This window comes from Mustela lutreola, chromosome 3 (genome assembly GCF_030435805.1).
Source record: "Mustela lutreola isolate mMusLut2 chromosome 3, mMusLut2.pri, whole genome shotgun sequence".
Lineage (NCBI taxonomy): Eukaryota > Metazoa > Chordata > Mammalia > Carnivora > Mustelidae > Mustela > Mustela lutreola.
Window position 1 is genome coordinate 191,922,918 of NC_081292.1, and position 15,529 is coordinate 191,938,446.

The 15,529-nt window shown below is 40.7% G+C and overlaps 1 protein-coding gene across 7 annotated transcripts in view; it reads right to left on the reverse strand.

Moving 5' to 3' along the window:
• The window catches only part of PIKFYVE (phosphoinositide kinase, FYVE-type zinc finger containing), a 78,480-nt gene extending 67,727 nt beyond the window's left edge, over nucleotides 1-10,753 (reverse strand). For 2 of the 7 annotated variants that reach the window (XM_059168223.1, XM_059168216.1), the window contains exons 1-4: nucleotides 6,693-9,982; nucleotides 6,041-6,221; nucleotides 3,829-3,981; nucleotides 564-682 (exon numbers count right to left, since the gene is read on the reverse strand). In XM_059168223.1, the coding sequence (XP_059024206.1) occupies nucleotides 564-682; nucleotides 3,829-3,981; nucleotides 6,041-6,221; nucleotides 6,693-6,704 (465 nt within the window). In that variant the 5' untranslated portion in view covers nucleotides 6,705-9,982. The other 5 variants (XM_059168222.1, XM_059168219.1, XM_059168221.1 and 2 more) reach the window with 5 other exon arrangements.
• Nucleotides 10,754-15,529: the final 4,776 nt, after the last annotated feature.

The following is a 15,529-nucleotide window of genomic DNA, read 5'->3' on the forward strand; positions in this document are numbered from 1 at the left end:
CTTACATTACTGTCCATCAAGACTTATTCTAAAACTATAGTAATTTAAATAGAAAATTCATTCAAGGATAGGAAAAGAAATGGAACTATAGAACAGAAAAGAGAGCCCGGCACACCCTCACACACGTATATGAACTTATGACAAGATTTATAATGCAATCAGTGAAGCATGGTCTTTTCCAAAAAAGCAAAAACAAAACAAAATAAAACAAACAAAAAAAATGGTGTTTGGTCCAATTAGACCTCTGTGAGAAAAAAAAAAGCTTGACCCCAAAACTTCCCATGAATTATAAAGTTTCTTGAAGAAACCATGAAAGACAATCTGGGCTAAATAAATACTTCTTCAACCGAAAAGTTCTAACTTAAAACAAAAAGCACTTACCATAAACGGCAGAAAAATGATAAATTAAAGTTAAGAATTTGTATTAAAAATGTGTTCATAACTGGAGGAAGTACTAGCTGAACATTCTTTCGAGTCGAGTAGCATTATGCCATTTTTAGTGAGTATGGCATAAGCCCCATATAAGTATTTAATAAAAATCTTCTAAACCCCCTAGAGAGTACCTGGCTTTTCCCCTCCATGATTTCCTTGAGGCGTTTTAATACTGTGCTGAGGCTTCGAAGCTGAACAGCTGTACGAGGGTCATGACCTCCAAAGGTAGGTTCTGCTTTCCTTCTCGTGTCTGAATCAGATTTACCAAAAAAAAAAAAAAAAAAGAAAGAAAGAAAGAAAAGGCAACCTTGTTATTAGTCTCTAATATCTTTGCAAAATAAGGTATATATGTGATGCACAGTGCCTTTATGTTCTCCCAGCCACTGATATGGATTGAGAGTTAAACTAGTTTTTATAAAGATAAGCGGCTATTGGAAGTATTTATTACCATGTAAAACACTGCTTCACAAGCAAGTAAGGGCTACCTAAGAAAAGCACTGTCTAAGACCACTGATGGCTTTGAGGCCTCAGACAGACACATTGCTCAGAAGGGCCCAAAATTCATTATGATTTACTGGGCTCTTTGTTCCCAAATCATCATAAATACCTGCTAAAAATTTAGAAGAAAAAGCAATCCCTGTGAGTTGACCTAGCTTAGTGTCTACAGCCAAACAGTTCAGTCTACAGACCAAGTACCTAAAGCCTCATGAAGCAGATGATCAGAAAAGAGTTTAATAACCACATCCCCAAAGACTGAGAGAGCTCAGAATATCCAGGGTGGTGATTTACCCACAATTCCCTTCACCAAGATCTAAACAGATTAAAAACACCAAAGAATTGCTAGAACTCCAGTCCCACCCTTTCCTGCCACCTTCTTGACCCTGCATCTCCAAACTGAAAGACATCACTTACACTTTTAATAGCAATACCGAAGCCAGTCCTATCAATAGTAAACCAAATTCAGCTTCATGGACAAAATGCATACACCCACAAAAACTATGATATTATTTCCTTATTTTAGAGTAAGATTACGACTGAAGTTTCCTGGCTCTGGCTGTTACAAAGCTTAAGAATGAAGGGAGGTGGCTTGATAAAAGGGATGAAAATCTCTATTAGTTTAATCTCATTAACAAATAACTTATGGAAATCAAGATGGAAGATACCCGGACTCAAGTCTTTCTCAAACTCACCACTAGATTTGTTTTAAATGTTCTTTGTTTGGGTTGGGTGGCACAGAAAGGATTACCAAGAAACGAGTGGTTGTTCTCTGAATCTAAATTGACAAAGAACTTCCCAAGACAACTGAATAACACAAATAATTATCAAAAGTGCACCTATGTTAGAAAACTTTAAAAACTTTTTCTATAGTCGAATGCTAATTTCAGCAGACACCTCAGATGTGTTGTTACTGGAATACAACATGCAAGCATTAGAATGACCAAATTCTCCTTGAGTATCACAAAATAAAGGAAGTGTCCATAATTCATAAGGTAAAAAGAGAGGCAGATGAAGCTGTTAGACTGCAACGGCTGTGCTCCCCTGCAGGGACAACCCCTTGCATTTAGCTATTTAGAAGCATAAGAGAGTACTAATGGCATCACTCAACAGAAAAGGAAACGCAAGCCTTTGCTGGAACCAAAAGAATCACACATGAAGGTGAAAGAGACCTGAGAGGAAATCTGGTCTAGCACTCTGCCCTAAATAACCTTAGATGCTTCTGTTGTAAAACGGATATTACATAATGAAATGATGTTCCTAAAGTCACAGGGCTAATAAATTGTGGAATTACAGCCTTGCAGTAGAAAAAGGAACTTGATTGGTCAAACAGTCCCAGGCTTCCGAAGCTTAAATGTAAATGTCTCTAGCAGCTAAGGCAGAAAGAATCAAAGAATCAAAGGGACTCGATAAAAGACAGTTAGGAGTGGTAAGGATTGCAGCAAATTAGACATTACAAGCTCCACCCAGTGATTTTTTTTTTAATTTTATTTATTTATTTGAGAGAGAGAGAGAGAGAGAGCACATGAGCAGGGGGGAGGAGGAGAGGGAGAGGGAGAAGCAGCTCCCACTGAGCAGAGAGCCCAACTTGGGGCTCTCAATCCCAGGACCCTGGGATCATGACCTTAGCCAAAGGCAGAGGATTAACCAATTGAGCCAACCAGGCACCCCTACCTAGTGATATTTAAATTCAAGTTTATCAAAACACCAAGGCAAGGTGTGATAGGCTGTCAGTTTGTAATCCCTAAGAGCCTCTAGTCCAACTCCTAAATTTGACAAATAAGGAAATTCTATGCTTAATTCAGCATAGGACATAGTCAGATCCCTCAACAAAAACAACAGTGTGGCCACAGGTCAGGTTTAAAAGCAAAGGAGTTTACTGAGCTTAAAGGATAGGTGGGGATGGTCTCTTCCTTCCCACAATCTGGGGTAGAAGAAGAGCTCCTCTCTCCCTCTCCCCCTTCCCACCTTCTGGGTCTTCCTTCCAAAATGGCTGATGGAACCCAGGCTGAGGCTCATTGCCCTAGGAAACGTGCACAAGCCCCACTCCAGTCCTCAGGTTCCATACCGAGTCTCAGCTGGCCGTAAGATATCCTCCCGCCAACCATCATTACCTGTGCCTGCCTACTTTTCACTCAAGGATCTCATGAGGAAGCTGGCCAGACAAGATAGGATATGGTGTCGAGGGACACTTGACTTCCAATGCTGCCCCCTCCTCCTCTCTTAGGCCACCTCTCACTGCCTTTCTTCTATCACCTTTAGCTGGGCAAACCACTGTGCTGAGTTCAATACTCTAACAGAAATAAAACATAAAACAACTCATTTGTTTTGTCTCTCGATTCAGGCACTGACCCCCAGTCTATACTCATCAGAAGAGCATGAAAATGAAGGAGATGACTATAGTAGACCAGGACAGAGAACAAACAGGCAAGAGCTCAGCTCATCCAGCCACAAGGACAGTCTGCACCCCAACAAGGACAGAAGGCCAAGAGCAAGTGGCAGCCCGCTAACGGAGGTGACAGAGTTCCGCAGCCAGAGGCATGCGCACCACATTATACTAGCCATCCCAAGAACAGATGCAGAATTCATTCACAAAGTTGAAACTAACCTGTGTTCTGGGGATGTTGCAAACTGTTCTCTTCTGAAACCCAAGCAAGTAATTAATCAAAAAACAGTCAAGAGATCTGTGCTTGGCCTAAGTTAAAATTTAATAAAGCGCTTAGGAATTTTTTTTAGGTATCAACAAATTCTTTCACTACCAAGGCAATAGTGTCATTAATTCTGAAGAGCACCTGACTATTCCAAAACGGTAGAAAAGTTAAGTCAATAAACAACCTGAAAAACACAATGACTGGAAAAATCCAACACATGAGAGAGATGAAATGAGAAGCACCGTCTCACCTAATACTGCTGAAGATCGTCGCTGGAGTTCCTCATTAAGCTGTTTTTTATAAGGTGTAGGTGACCTCACAGACTGTGTTCTTGAAGGAAGCTGAGGGCTGGCCCAACTTCCAGCTAGAGGCTGCTGCTCTCCCTGGACCCCTTCTGCGCGTTCTGTAACAAAGGAAAGCTTGGCATTATTTGAAAAAGTAAAACTCAAGAGTTCAGCAAAGAGGATGAAATTGTTCAGAAAACAATGTAACTACGTATTACTTGCATAATTAAAAATTAAGTTTAAAAAAAAGAAATTCAAAGAAAGTGACAAAATTACAAGCTGACATACCCTTGGCATATGTGATCCCCAGTTTGTTTTACATTTCATTAGAAATATTGTGAGCATATTAAAGGAAATAGAATACAAGCTTTACATGACTGCAGAGAATTTTTTTGATCGGTTTTGTTTATGGGGTAGATACCATACACTATTAAAACAGTGCAACAGTAAGCAGATAGTAGGGGCTCAATAAACATTTGCTGAATAAGAAGATTATTATTTTATGACGAGTAAATATAATGTTGTATCCCGGATGAGATCCTAGAATAGAAAAAGGATTTGAGGTAGAAACTGAACAAGTATGATTAAAACACATACTTTAGTTTACAACAATGCATCAATGATGGTTCATGAATATAATACAGTATAATAAATACACTATACTAACGTAAGATGATAATAGGGAAAGCTGGGTGTGGGAGTATATGAGAACTCTGTACTAGCTTCCCAATTTTTCCATAAATCTATAAGTAAATAGTAAGATTTTTTAAAAGTCATTATCTTGGGGCACCTGGGTGGCTCAGTGGGTTAAGCCTCTGCCTTCGGCTCAGGTCATGGTCTCAGGGTCCTGGGATCGAGCCCCACATTGGGCTCTCTGCTGAACAGAGAGCCTGCTTCCCCCTCTCTCTCTGCCTGCCTCTCTGCCTACTTGTGATCTCTGTCTGTTAAATAAATAAAAAATATTCTTTTAAAAAAAGTCATTATCTTAAAAGTGGACTAAGAAGAGGTTTTATACAGCTTTAAATATGACTACTATTAAAAGTCAGTTAATACTACTAAAATTTCTCCTGAATTCATTTAATAATTAACTCTCAAATTCCTTACAAGAGGGATTACTTTCTACTGCATATCAAATAATACAGACAAATAGAAAGCGAAGATACAGGCCATATTTTTAAAAATTTTTTTCTAGGTAAAAAATGTATTACTTGAAAAGAGCTCATTTAAAAAGTACCTTTTCACTTCCACTGATGGAATGGACAAGTTATGGGGATGAAAGGCACAACACAGGGAACATAGTCAATGGTATATAAGAGCATTGCATGGTGACAGAGGGAAGCTCCACTTGGAGCACAGCACCACGTATAGACTTGTCCAATCACTGTGCTGTACACCGGAAACTAAAGTAACACTATGTTGTCAGCTACACTTCAGTGAAAAAAAATAAAAATAAGGAAGACCCCAAACAAAGGAGATTCTATAAAATACCTGGCATGTTATCTACTAAAATGTCAACCTCACAAAAGACTAAGAATAGGAGACTAAAAACAGATGAAAACCAAATGCAAAATGTGACCCTGAACTGGATCCTGGAAGCGAAGTTTTCTTTTGGGAACACTTCATTTGTGTGGAACACAGACTGTTCATTACATAAAAGTACTGCATCGATACTGAATTTCCTGAAATATATAAGTAAAAAGTATCTATTCTCTTGATATCATTACATTTATAACTTAATCTAATGGGTTTAAGGCAACAGGCATGATAACAGTTTAAATTTTGGAAATAGAAGAACCTTTCCTCCTATATGCTGATTCTTCTAGTTTTATGGATCTAATTACAATCTTTTTGTCTATTAACCCTTAAAAGAACAAAGTCCATTCTGTGAATTTAAGAAAGTTGAAATATATTAAGAAAGGGAAAAAAAGGCTAACTTCAAAAAGGGACCTCTTTTTAACATTTAGCTTTCAATTCAGATCTTTAGTTACCAATAATTAGTAAGATAGCAGGGAAAACTCTAGCTTTCTCTTCATAATCAATAAACCCCAGTGACCTATGGCTAAAGCTATCTCCTTGTTGATATTTCACATCCTTGCAAAGACACAGCATGAAAGCTGAACAAGAGAATTTCGGAAAATCAAAACTGCAGCTTCTCTGATCCTTAAGAATAATGCTTACCTTTGTTAAATCGAAAGAGATTGACGAAAGAACTATACGCTGATTTAAAAGGAGGTTCGTCCTGATCAGGAGTCAAAGGCTTAAAGTGTGTGAGATGAGAAGGACTAGTAGGAGACCGCGGCAAATCATTAGCAGAGTCCACTGCTGGGGAAGCCTTATCATCTGTGGCCATCTCATGAGTCTAAAACACAAAAGATAGGAGTTCCTAAGGAAGCTCAAAAGTCGAAACAGCAGCCCTAAATCTCTGGAAATCTGACTCTGAAAACTCAGACCTCTGAAAACCAAAGAGTAAATAAATCTAGTTCAGCGTTATATTGCAAATTAAGGCTTAGAAACACTGCAGTCTTGATCATAAAGGTCTCAATCACATGAAACTATGATTATATAGCCAATCTAACTGCCTACATTGTTATTCAATCTACAGAAAACATCGAAATCATTAACAATTTGGAGGTAAATATAAATGTGAGCAGGAAAAAAAACAAAAAAAGCATTTTGACATAATTTATATCTTTTTCATTTTAGGATTTCTCTTTTTAAAGACAGATACTCAATACCGGGGAAAACAGGTTTTACACAAGTATATTAATTCCTCAAAATTTTTTGAACTTATTTCAATTTTTTCTTTTAAAAAAATGCAAATCAGGGGCACCTGGGTAGCCATCAGTTACGCGTCTGACTCCTGATTTCAGCTCAGATCATGATCTCAGGGTTTATGAGATGGAATTGGAGCCCAGTTATATGGGCTCTGAGCTCAGCAAGGAGTCGGAGTCTGCTTGAGATTCTCTGTCCCTCTGCCCCTCCATCAGCTCACATGTGGGCGTGCTTTCTCTCACTCTCTAAAGTAAATAAATCTTTTTTAAAAATTGGAAAAATAAAAAATGTAAAACATAAATATTTCCAAGATGCAACAGTCAACCCTTAATGATACTTGTGTATAACCTCAAAAATTATATATTTCTATAATATGTAATTATATATTATATATATAATATATATAACCTCAAGCCATGCCTTATCAGTTCAAAAACTATACAAATCAACAAGCTGTTCCTAGCATCTCTTCTTCTAGGCACATGAACCTGGTTCTTCTCCTTTTAAGAGTAAACTCATATAGACATTAAAATGAAGATCTTAAAGGGCTTTTTCCCAAAAACTAAAAATCATAGTTCAACTGAAGTAGGAAAGGTAACCACATCAACAGATGGAGGTTACAGAAAAACACGAGTGTCTATTTCCTGCCATATTAATACTTCAAATAAATGAGAACCATAAACTACACATAACTTTAGTCATTAAAGTTCTATAGTTTGTCAACTAATTTATGTTCTACTATGAGGACATCATACTCTTTCAAATGCTTTTCACTTTCAAAATCATATCTACCATCTTGTTTTATTTTTGCAAAAATCCTGGAGAGAGCACAGAGCTGGACTTATTACTACATTTCTTTCTTTTTTTTTTTTTAAAGATTTTATTTATTTATCAGAGAGAGTGGAGAGAGAGCGAGCACAGAGCACAGGCAGACAGAATGGCAGGCAGAGGCAGAGGGAGAAGCAGGCTCCCTGCTGAACAAGGAGCCCGACGTGGAGCCCGACGTGGGACTCGATCCCAGGACGCTGGGATCATGACCTGAGCCGAAGGCAGCTGCTTAACCAACTGAGCCACCCAGGTGTCCCTTATTACTACATTTCATCTTGGAGGCAAGCAATGTACACTAAACCTAAACACCTTTCTTGAGGGTCACTGAGCTAGTCAGTGATAGAACTGTAAGTAGACCCCAAAGTTTCATTCTAGAATTCCTCTTTAGATCAAAATTATTTTTGTAGGGGCGCCTGGGTGGCTCAGTGGGTTAAGCCTCTGCCTTCAGCTCAGGTCATGATCCCAGGGTTCTGGGATCGATTCCCGAATCGGGCTCTCTGCCTAGCAGGGAGCCTGCTTCCCCTTCTCTCTCTGCCTGCCTTTCTGCCTACTTGTGATCGCGTGCCCGCTCTCTCTCTCTCTGTGTCAAATAAGTAAATAAAATATTTTTTTTAATTATTTTTGTAGCTCTTCACATACTTCCAATTCTAGCCTAACTGAATTCTAACTACTCAAGACATTGCCTGATTAATAATTAATTAATTAAACAAAGCAGAAATTAAACCATGGACTTGAACATGATTTGGCAATAACTGTTTATTGGTACGGTGGCGGAGGGGGAAGGAGGAAGAAAAAGTGGAAGGAGTGTTGAGGAAGAGCAGACAGAGAGATGGAGGAGAGAGAGGAAAGTAGAGGAAGGTGGAGGAAGGAAGGAAGGAAGGAAGGTAGGTAGGTTGAGAGCCCGCAGAGTGAGGGAGGGGCTGGAGGGAGGAAGAAGAAAGGAAGGAGAGGGAGAGAGGAGGCCTCTAATACCATCCACTATTGGGGAGAGTAGTCAACAATCCATATTCCAGCATAAAGGATTTTGAAGCAAGCTGCTGACTGAAGAAATGTAAACTCAAAAAGAGGGGGAATGGGGGAAAAAAGGAAAGAAAAAAAAAGCACTAAGGAAAAGGGATTATGTGATTACAGGAACACTCAGGCCTGGGAAAACAATCTACATTCTACTTTGACAGAAATAATGTCAGAAGCAGAGTTAGCAATCTGAATAAAGAATCTCAGCATTACTTCAGAGGGTCACCCACATACAAAACTAATTAATCAGCTTTGGAAATATGAGGATAAAAATTACCATGACAACACTCAGCAACTATAATCTCTGAAACATAAACACAGTCACACAGTTCATCTCAAAAATTCCATAAGGACACCAGGATCTTGAAAAAACTTATAATTCTTACTCTGAAAGCTTAAAAACTGTCTGTGATATAAACCAGGAGTCTTTGCTAAGTGATAGGCAATTAGAAATATTAACCTAGGGGCACCTGGGTGGCTCAGTGGGTTAAGCCACTGCCTTCGGCTCAGGTCATGATCTCAGGGTCCTGGGATCGGGTCCCGCATCAGGCTCTCTGCTTGGCAGGGAGCCTGCTTCCTCCTCTCTCTCTACCTGCCTCTCTACCTATTTGTGATCTCTCTCTGTCAAATAAATAAATAAAATCTTAAAAAAAAAAAAAAAAGAAAGAAAGAAATATTAACCTACTCTTCCAAATGCCAGTACTCTGCCTCTTCTCATTTGAAGGCTCCTAGTATATACAGACCCACCACCCGTTATCTCGGTGATTAAGCCAATAGGAAAGCTAATAAGGTATTAAACAAGCCCGATCTACTAGCCAATTTCAAAATAAAGCAGATGAAAAAACCCAAGTTGTATCAGCTGAATCATTCCTACATACAGCTTTTAAAAATACTTAAAATGTACCCAAAATAATACAAGTCAGCTGAACACCAGAAATGTCAGTTTCCAACAACAAAGGGTTTTTCTGTTCAATTTTTCATCAACATGCCAACAAAAATACTAAAGCAAGACCACAACATGATCCATATTACTCTTCCCAAAAAGAAGAAAAAGGGAGCACTCAGGGAAAGAAAAAGGGACTGTAGTTTGGCTCCACAGAAGACTTCACCTGCCCAGTGTTTCCCAAATCCAACCAAACAAAAACAAACAAACAAAACCAACCCAAAATGAAAACTAAGGTTATTTTTGAATCCTGATGGGATTCTGGAGTGGCAGAAAACCAGATTCAAATAAGTGAGAAATAAGAGAGCGCCACACCCGACCCACTACCTCTACCGTCAGCAGGTACTCATTATAAAAGAGGATGCACTGAATCCACACCTGATCATTTAGCATATACCTACACACTTCCGATAAACCTAAGTAACTTGCTTTATACAGACTTCTAGCACTTCTCATATTTCTCGAGTATGTTAAAAATCATAACCACTCTATTGGAACAGCGGACTCTTAATTCCCTAAAAATACCCCTCACATTTCATCCTCACCCTTCTGTTGGGAATATTCTAAGCAAAGGGCAAATACTAACTGGGAAATCAAGCCTCCTCCTCACACCCGGGTAGAAACGGAACGGACTCGAAGAGCAGAAGCAATCATTTAAGGACGTAGATACGTATCGGAAAAGCCACTATTGGTGTCGTGTTCTGTAGCTCAGGAACTTTCTTCTTCAGTCTACGGCGGCAACTGACAGGAGGAGGAACTGGACTGTGCACCTCCAAAACAAGCTCGGGGACCCGGGACAGGAGACGGGCAAGGGAACTGCAAATGTTTCCGAGGAAACCGCTTCAAGAACAGCCGCACCCGGCTCCCTTCCCCGCTCGCCAGAGAAGGGGCAACCGGGGAATCAGGGAGCCGGCTCGCCCCGGGCGCGGGCTCTCCGCCCTTCGGTGCCCTGCCTCGGCCGCAAGCCGGCCTCCCGACACGGTTGGGAAACGCCAGCTCTCGCCCTCACTTCAGCCTTCCCCTCCGCTCTGGCCCCGGAGCTCCTCACACCGGCCTTCTTCCCCGCTCTCAGCGCCAGCCGGCCGCGCGACAGGCCGCCTCTTGCCAGCGCCTCCCGCCCCGGCCCCGCCGGCCACCCTCCACCCCAGTCGCCGCTTCACCCCGTCCAGGCGCAGGAAGCCAGCTCCGGAGCGCAGCGACGGGGATACTCGGGCCGCCGGCGGTTGCTGCAGGAAGCAAAGCCACTTACATGGTTGATGCGGTTTCTCGCTTCCCCCGAAGGCTCCGCCCCCTGTTCCTCCTCCTCTCCAATCCGCAACTCTCCCGGGCGCCGGCTCCGCCCCCTCCTTCCCAGCCGCGCCACGTTCGGATCAGACGCCCAGGCAAAAGGAGTCGAGCTCAAATAGAGTCGTCTTGGGCAATTTGACTGATTAGGCCGGCTCAGCCTTCCCAGAAGAAGCCAAGGCGACTGCGCGCGTGAGCATCACGCGTGCGGGGTCACCGGACGGGTGCTGTCTGGGCCGCCGCAGTTACCGTATGTGTTCGATGATGAGGGCTCTCGCAAGATGTTACCGCGCTCCGCGTCCGCAGGGACTGACATTCACGAGAGCGCAGACCGGTGTCACGCTTAAGTGACGGGCAACAACTGGCCCTGTGACCGTAAACAAATTACTAAGTTCTTCGGGCTCCTGCCCTCAACTCTACAATGAGGCTGATAACAACACCCACTGCACAGACAGCGTCTGAAAATAAAGTAAAACATTTCACTGAAAGCTTCTGGCACAGTGCCTTACCCCAGAGTACGCGATGTGAGCCCCAGAGCTAGTCTTCTCGTTCAAGCTTTTGTGTTGCACCAAGACTGAGTGCAAAGAAAATTACCAAGCCTCGTCTTGCCCACCCTGGCTACCGTTAGCCCATCTTTTTGTACTGCTGTGAGAAAACGTGCCCAAACCTGCTGACCCCAATTGTGGGGCTTGGCAGGGGCGGTCAGAAAGGAAACCCAAAGTGAGGGGCTATTTTAATTAAATTCGTCAAGCCCTTTGCTCAAGAGTTTTGGCAAATCCCTACCCAGTTTTCCTCGAGTTAGCCTTCTCGGCTATGGAGAGCAGCACCGAAACCGGACAGCTGATACCAGTACAAGGAAATCCCTACCACCCTCAGGGGGGCCCTCAGTAATCTCCCTAAGAGTCGTCAGCTTCCTCTTTGATTTCTCAACTACTATCCCACATCACACCCTTCCTCCTGCCCCATTACCTTGACTATCATTCTCAGCAGAGAATCTCACCTACCTGAGTGAGAAAGTTGGGATTATTGGTTGTGACCTCTAACAAACCCTTCGTTGAAGCACGGACTTATGGTACTTACTGAGTCTATTATTGTTAGGATGGTACTATGCTTATATTCTTCCATCAGGTATCACTTGCATTTGTACTCAAAATAGCTTTTCCTTTTCTTTTTTTATATTGATTCCCAATATTCAATTAATTAAATAAGGAGACCATTAGACTGAGATAGTTCTAATGCCTTAGTAGCCTTCATAAGCAAACCCAAACCTAAGCCTGTAATACCTCAAGCTTATGAATTTGAAACCTAAGGCTAACCAATCACAAACAACCACCTAGGCTTTACAAACACAGCAACTGCCTAAGCTGTAATCTATCAAACAATTTCCTTGTTTTGCTTTTGCTTCTTCTCTATAAAAGTCTTTCCCCTGGGTGCCTGGATGGCTCCTCGGGTTAAGCAACTGCCTTCCCGGAGGGTCACTCAGTAGGGAGTTTGCTTCTCCCTCTGACCCTCCCTGCTCTTGTGCGCACATTCTCTTGCAAATAAATAAAGAAAATATTTTTTAAAAATAAGTAAATAAATAAAAGTCTTTCCCCTAGCTCCTGTCCCTGTAATGTTTCCAATAATTTCGTGTTTGGAAATGCTCAATTCCTGCTCAAATAAGCTCTTAAAAATTCCTGCTCAGGGGCGCCTGGGTGGCTCAGTGGATTGGGCTGCTGCCTTCGGCTCGGGTCGTGGTCTCGGGGTCCTGGGATCCAGTCCCACGTTGGGCTCTCTGCTCAGCGGGGAGCCTGCTTCCTCCTCCCTCTCTGCCTGCCTCTCTGCCTGCTTGTGGTCTCTCTCTGTCGGATAAATAGAATCTTAAAAAAAAAAAAAAAAATTCCTGCTCAAATAAGCTCTTAAAAATTGTAATATGCCTCAGTTTATTTTTAACAGTAGTAGTACAGACTAATGATTTTTTTTACAGTATGGTATAATTCATTACTGTACCACTCTTTTTGATAGTCAAGTTTTCTCTGATTTGCCCAGGGAGAGCCCCTTCAAGCAGATTCCATGTACATTTGACATGCCTTTCTCACTTTCTGAGTACTTCCTTACCTTCTCACCCAATAAAATACACCAGACTCATACTTAATTATCCTTGCTCCAGGTCTAGAATTAGTAGTTCTGTAAGGATCCCTTTAATAGAGAACACAAAGATGTTTTTAAAAATCATGAAAGTCAGTTCTATCTAGAAAGTCATGAAATTGACACTCTCATACACTGCATGTGAAAACAAACATAAATAGGTATGTCCTCCTAGAAAATTATCCAATGGGTCTAATAAGTGCCTTAAAAATGTTTATGTTCCTTCATCCAACGATTGCAAGTCAACAGTCGTGCCTAAGGAACTGTTTCTAGTGCAAAGTAGAATGTAGTGAAATATGTTTTTCACAGTTATTTAAAACAGTAATAAAAATAAAAAGGAAACAAATTTCTAATGAAATCAATCTGAAAGCAATACAATCAAATGATGGACAATTATGCAGTCATTAAAAATTATGCTAAGGCTTGCTTTATAGTGCACGATTCTTCATTTCATGGCCAATCATCTTAAGAGTTATGTTCCTTTTCCCCACTTCCCATTCAAACGCCAATCCTCTCGACTATGGCTTCATTCAGAATCATTCTGATAGAATTATTCTTCTTAAGGTGCATTTGCCAAAATTATTTTCAGGCTTTGTCTTCCTTGCCTTCTCTGTAGTACCTTCTCTTTTTTAGAAACTTTCTCTTTGGTTCCCATCAGCCTGTGCTGATTTTTCTACTACCTCCCTGACAATCCTTGCCATTCTCTTTTGAGGACTACTTTCCCTCCACCCATCTGTTAAAGATGTGAAGTATTCTACAGAGTTCTCACTGAGGTTAACTTTTCTTCTTATGGTATACTTCTAGATTATGACCTCATAAATTCCATGGCTTCCACTACTATCAATACATGCTTTTATTAGTTTGCTAGGGCTCCCATAACAAAATGTCACAGACTGGGTCGCCTAAACCACAGAAATTTACTTGTCACAGTTCTGGAGGCTGAAGTCCAGATCAAGGTGCCTGCTGGGTTATTTCATCCTGAGGCCTCTGTCTCTGGGTTGCAAATAAATGGCCACGCTCTTGCAGCCTCTTCACACGTTCATCCCTCTGTGTGTGCACATCCTGTGTGTCCAAATTTCTTCTTCTTCTAAAGACACTAGTCAGATTGGATTAGGGACCACCAATATGACTTCATTGAATCTTAATTACATCTTTAAAGGTCCTATCTCCAAACACAGTCACATTCTGATTTATAGCGGGGTTAGAGCTACAATAGATGAATTTGGGGGAAAGAAGGACACACAATTTAGCCCATAACAATACTAAAGATTCTCAGATTTCTCTCTTTAGCCCAGATACCCCTTCTGAAATCATGTGGCTTACTGCTTCCTTAACACTATATCTTGCTGTCCCATAGGCATCTCAAATTTAACAAACCTTACACTTAACTCTTTATCTTGGCCATCAAACCTGTGACTCTATCTATATCATTTCTTTGTTGAAGGGCAACATGTCACCCAAACCCCAAGCCCAGAAATTACCTGCAATGTTCTTCCTCCTATAATCTTCATGGCCAGTAATTTTCAATGAAGTGAATTTCCACAAGGTAGAATAACTGTTCATTCTACTTCACTTTTTAGATCATCAAAATGAAAACACAAATACCTTGAAGTATTTATGAGAATCCCCTATTATCTAGATGAGGGTCTCATAACCAAATACAGACAGAAATTTCACAGCCCATGTTTCTATTTGTGCTTACAACAGGATATAGAACCAGCTAATATTAAAATATTCAGATTTTTATTGTCCAAATGAAAACCAAATGATGTCAAGGCATGCAATATAAACCAAACAGAAAAATGGTATACTAAATGAACCCTCACATGACACCCAGAATAGCAAGCTAAGTTCAAAAGAACAAGAGTCTGAGCAGTGAGCTTCATATTCACATTTCAAGCAGTAACTTAAGTTCAGCCAAACATCATTTGTTACATTTAACTAATGTTGTTAATAAGTAATGTATAATTTTATAGTTTTATTTCTCATCATTTTATCTATAAATTTATTTTTTAGTTGTATAAGAGCTAACAGCATAAGGAGCATATATCTCGTTTATGCATCTTATAATGAGTCAATTCTAGGGATCTATAAAAATAATGTTTTCAATGAAAAAGGAGTTCCTACATTACTGGCTTAAGAAACAGTTTTGAGGGTGCCTGGGTGGCTCAGTCAGTTACGCCTCTGCCTTCAGCTCAGGTCAAGGTCCCAAGATCAAGTCCAATGTCCAGCCCCATGTCCAGCCCCACATCCAGCCCTATGTCAGTCTCCCTGCTTAGTAGAGAGCCAGCTTCTCCCTCTCCAGACCCCCTGTGCTTGTGTTCCCTCTCTCACTATCTCTCTGTTATACATAAATAAAATCTTTTTAAAAGTCATTTTAAAAAACCTACTGTTTTAAGATGCTGAGACTCCCATATGCTACCTTGCCTCCCATGTCTGCTCAGAGCCAAATTTGCAGCCCAGCCTTAGCAGTGTTTAGGATTTGATGGAATACGTTTTGTGATTAAATTCACCTTCATTCTGTATAATTTCCTATATTTATTCTGTCTTCTCCTCACATATTTCAATGTATTTTATCATGCTATATTGTATATATCTTGAAAGCTGTCCTCAATCTTTCTCAAGCAAGAATGAATATACTTTTAGTAGTAGGCAAGGGGTGATAAATAATGTGAACCTGATATAAAATGGAGTAAATT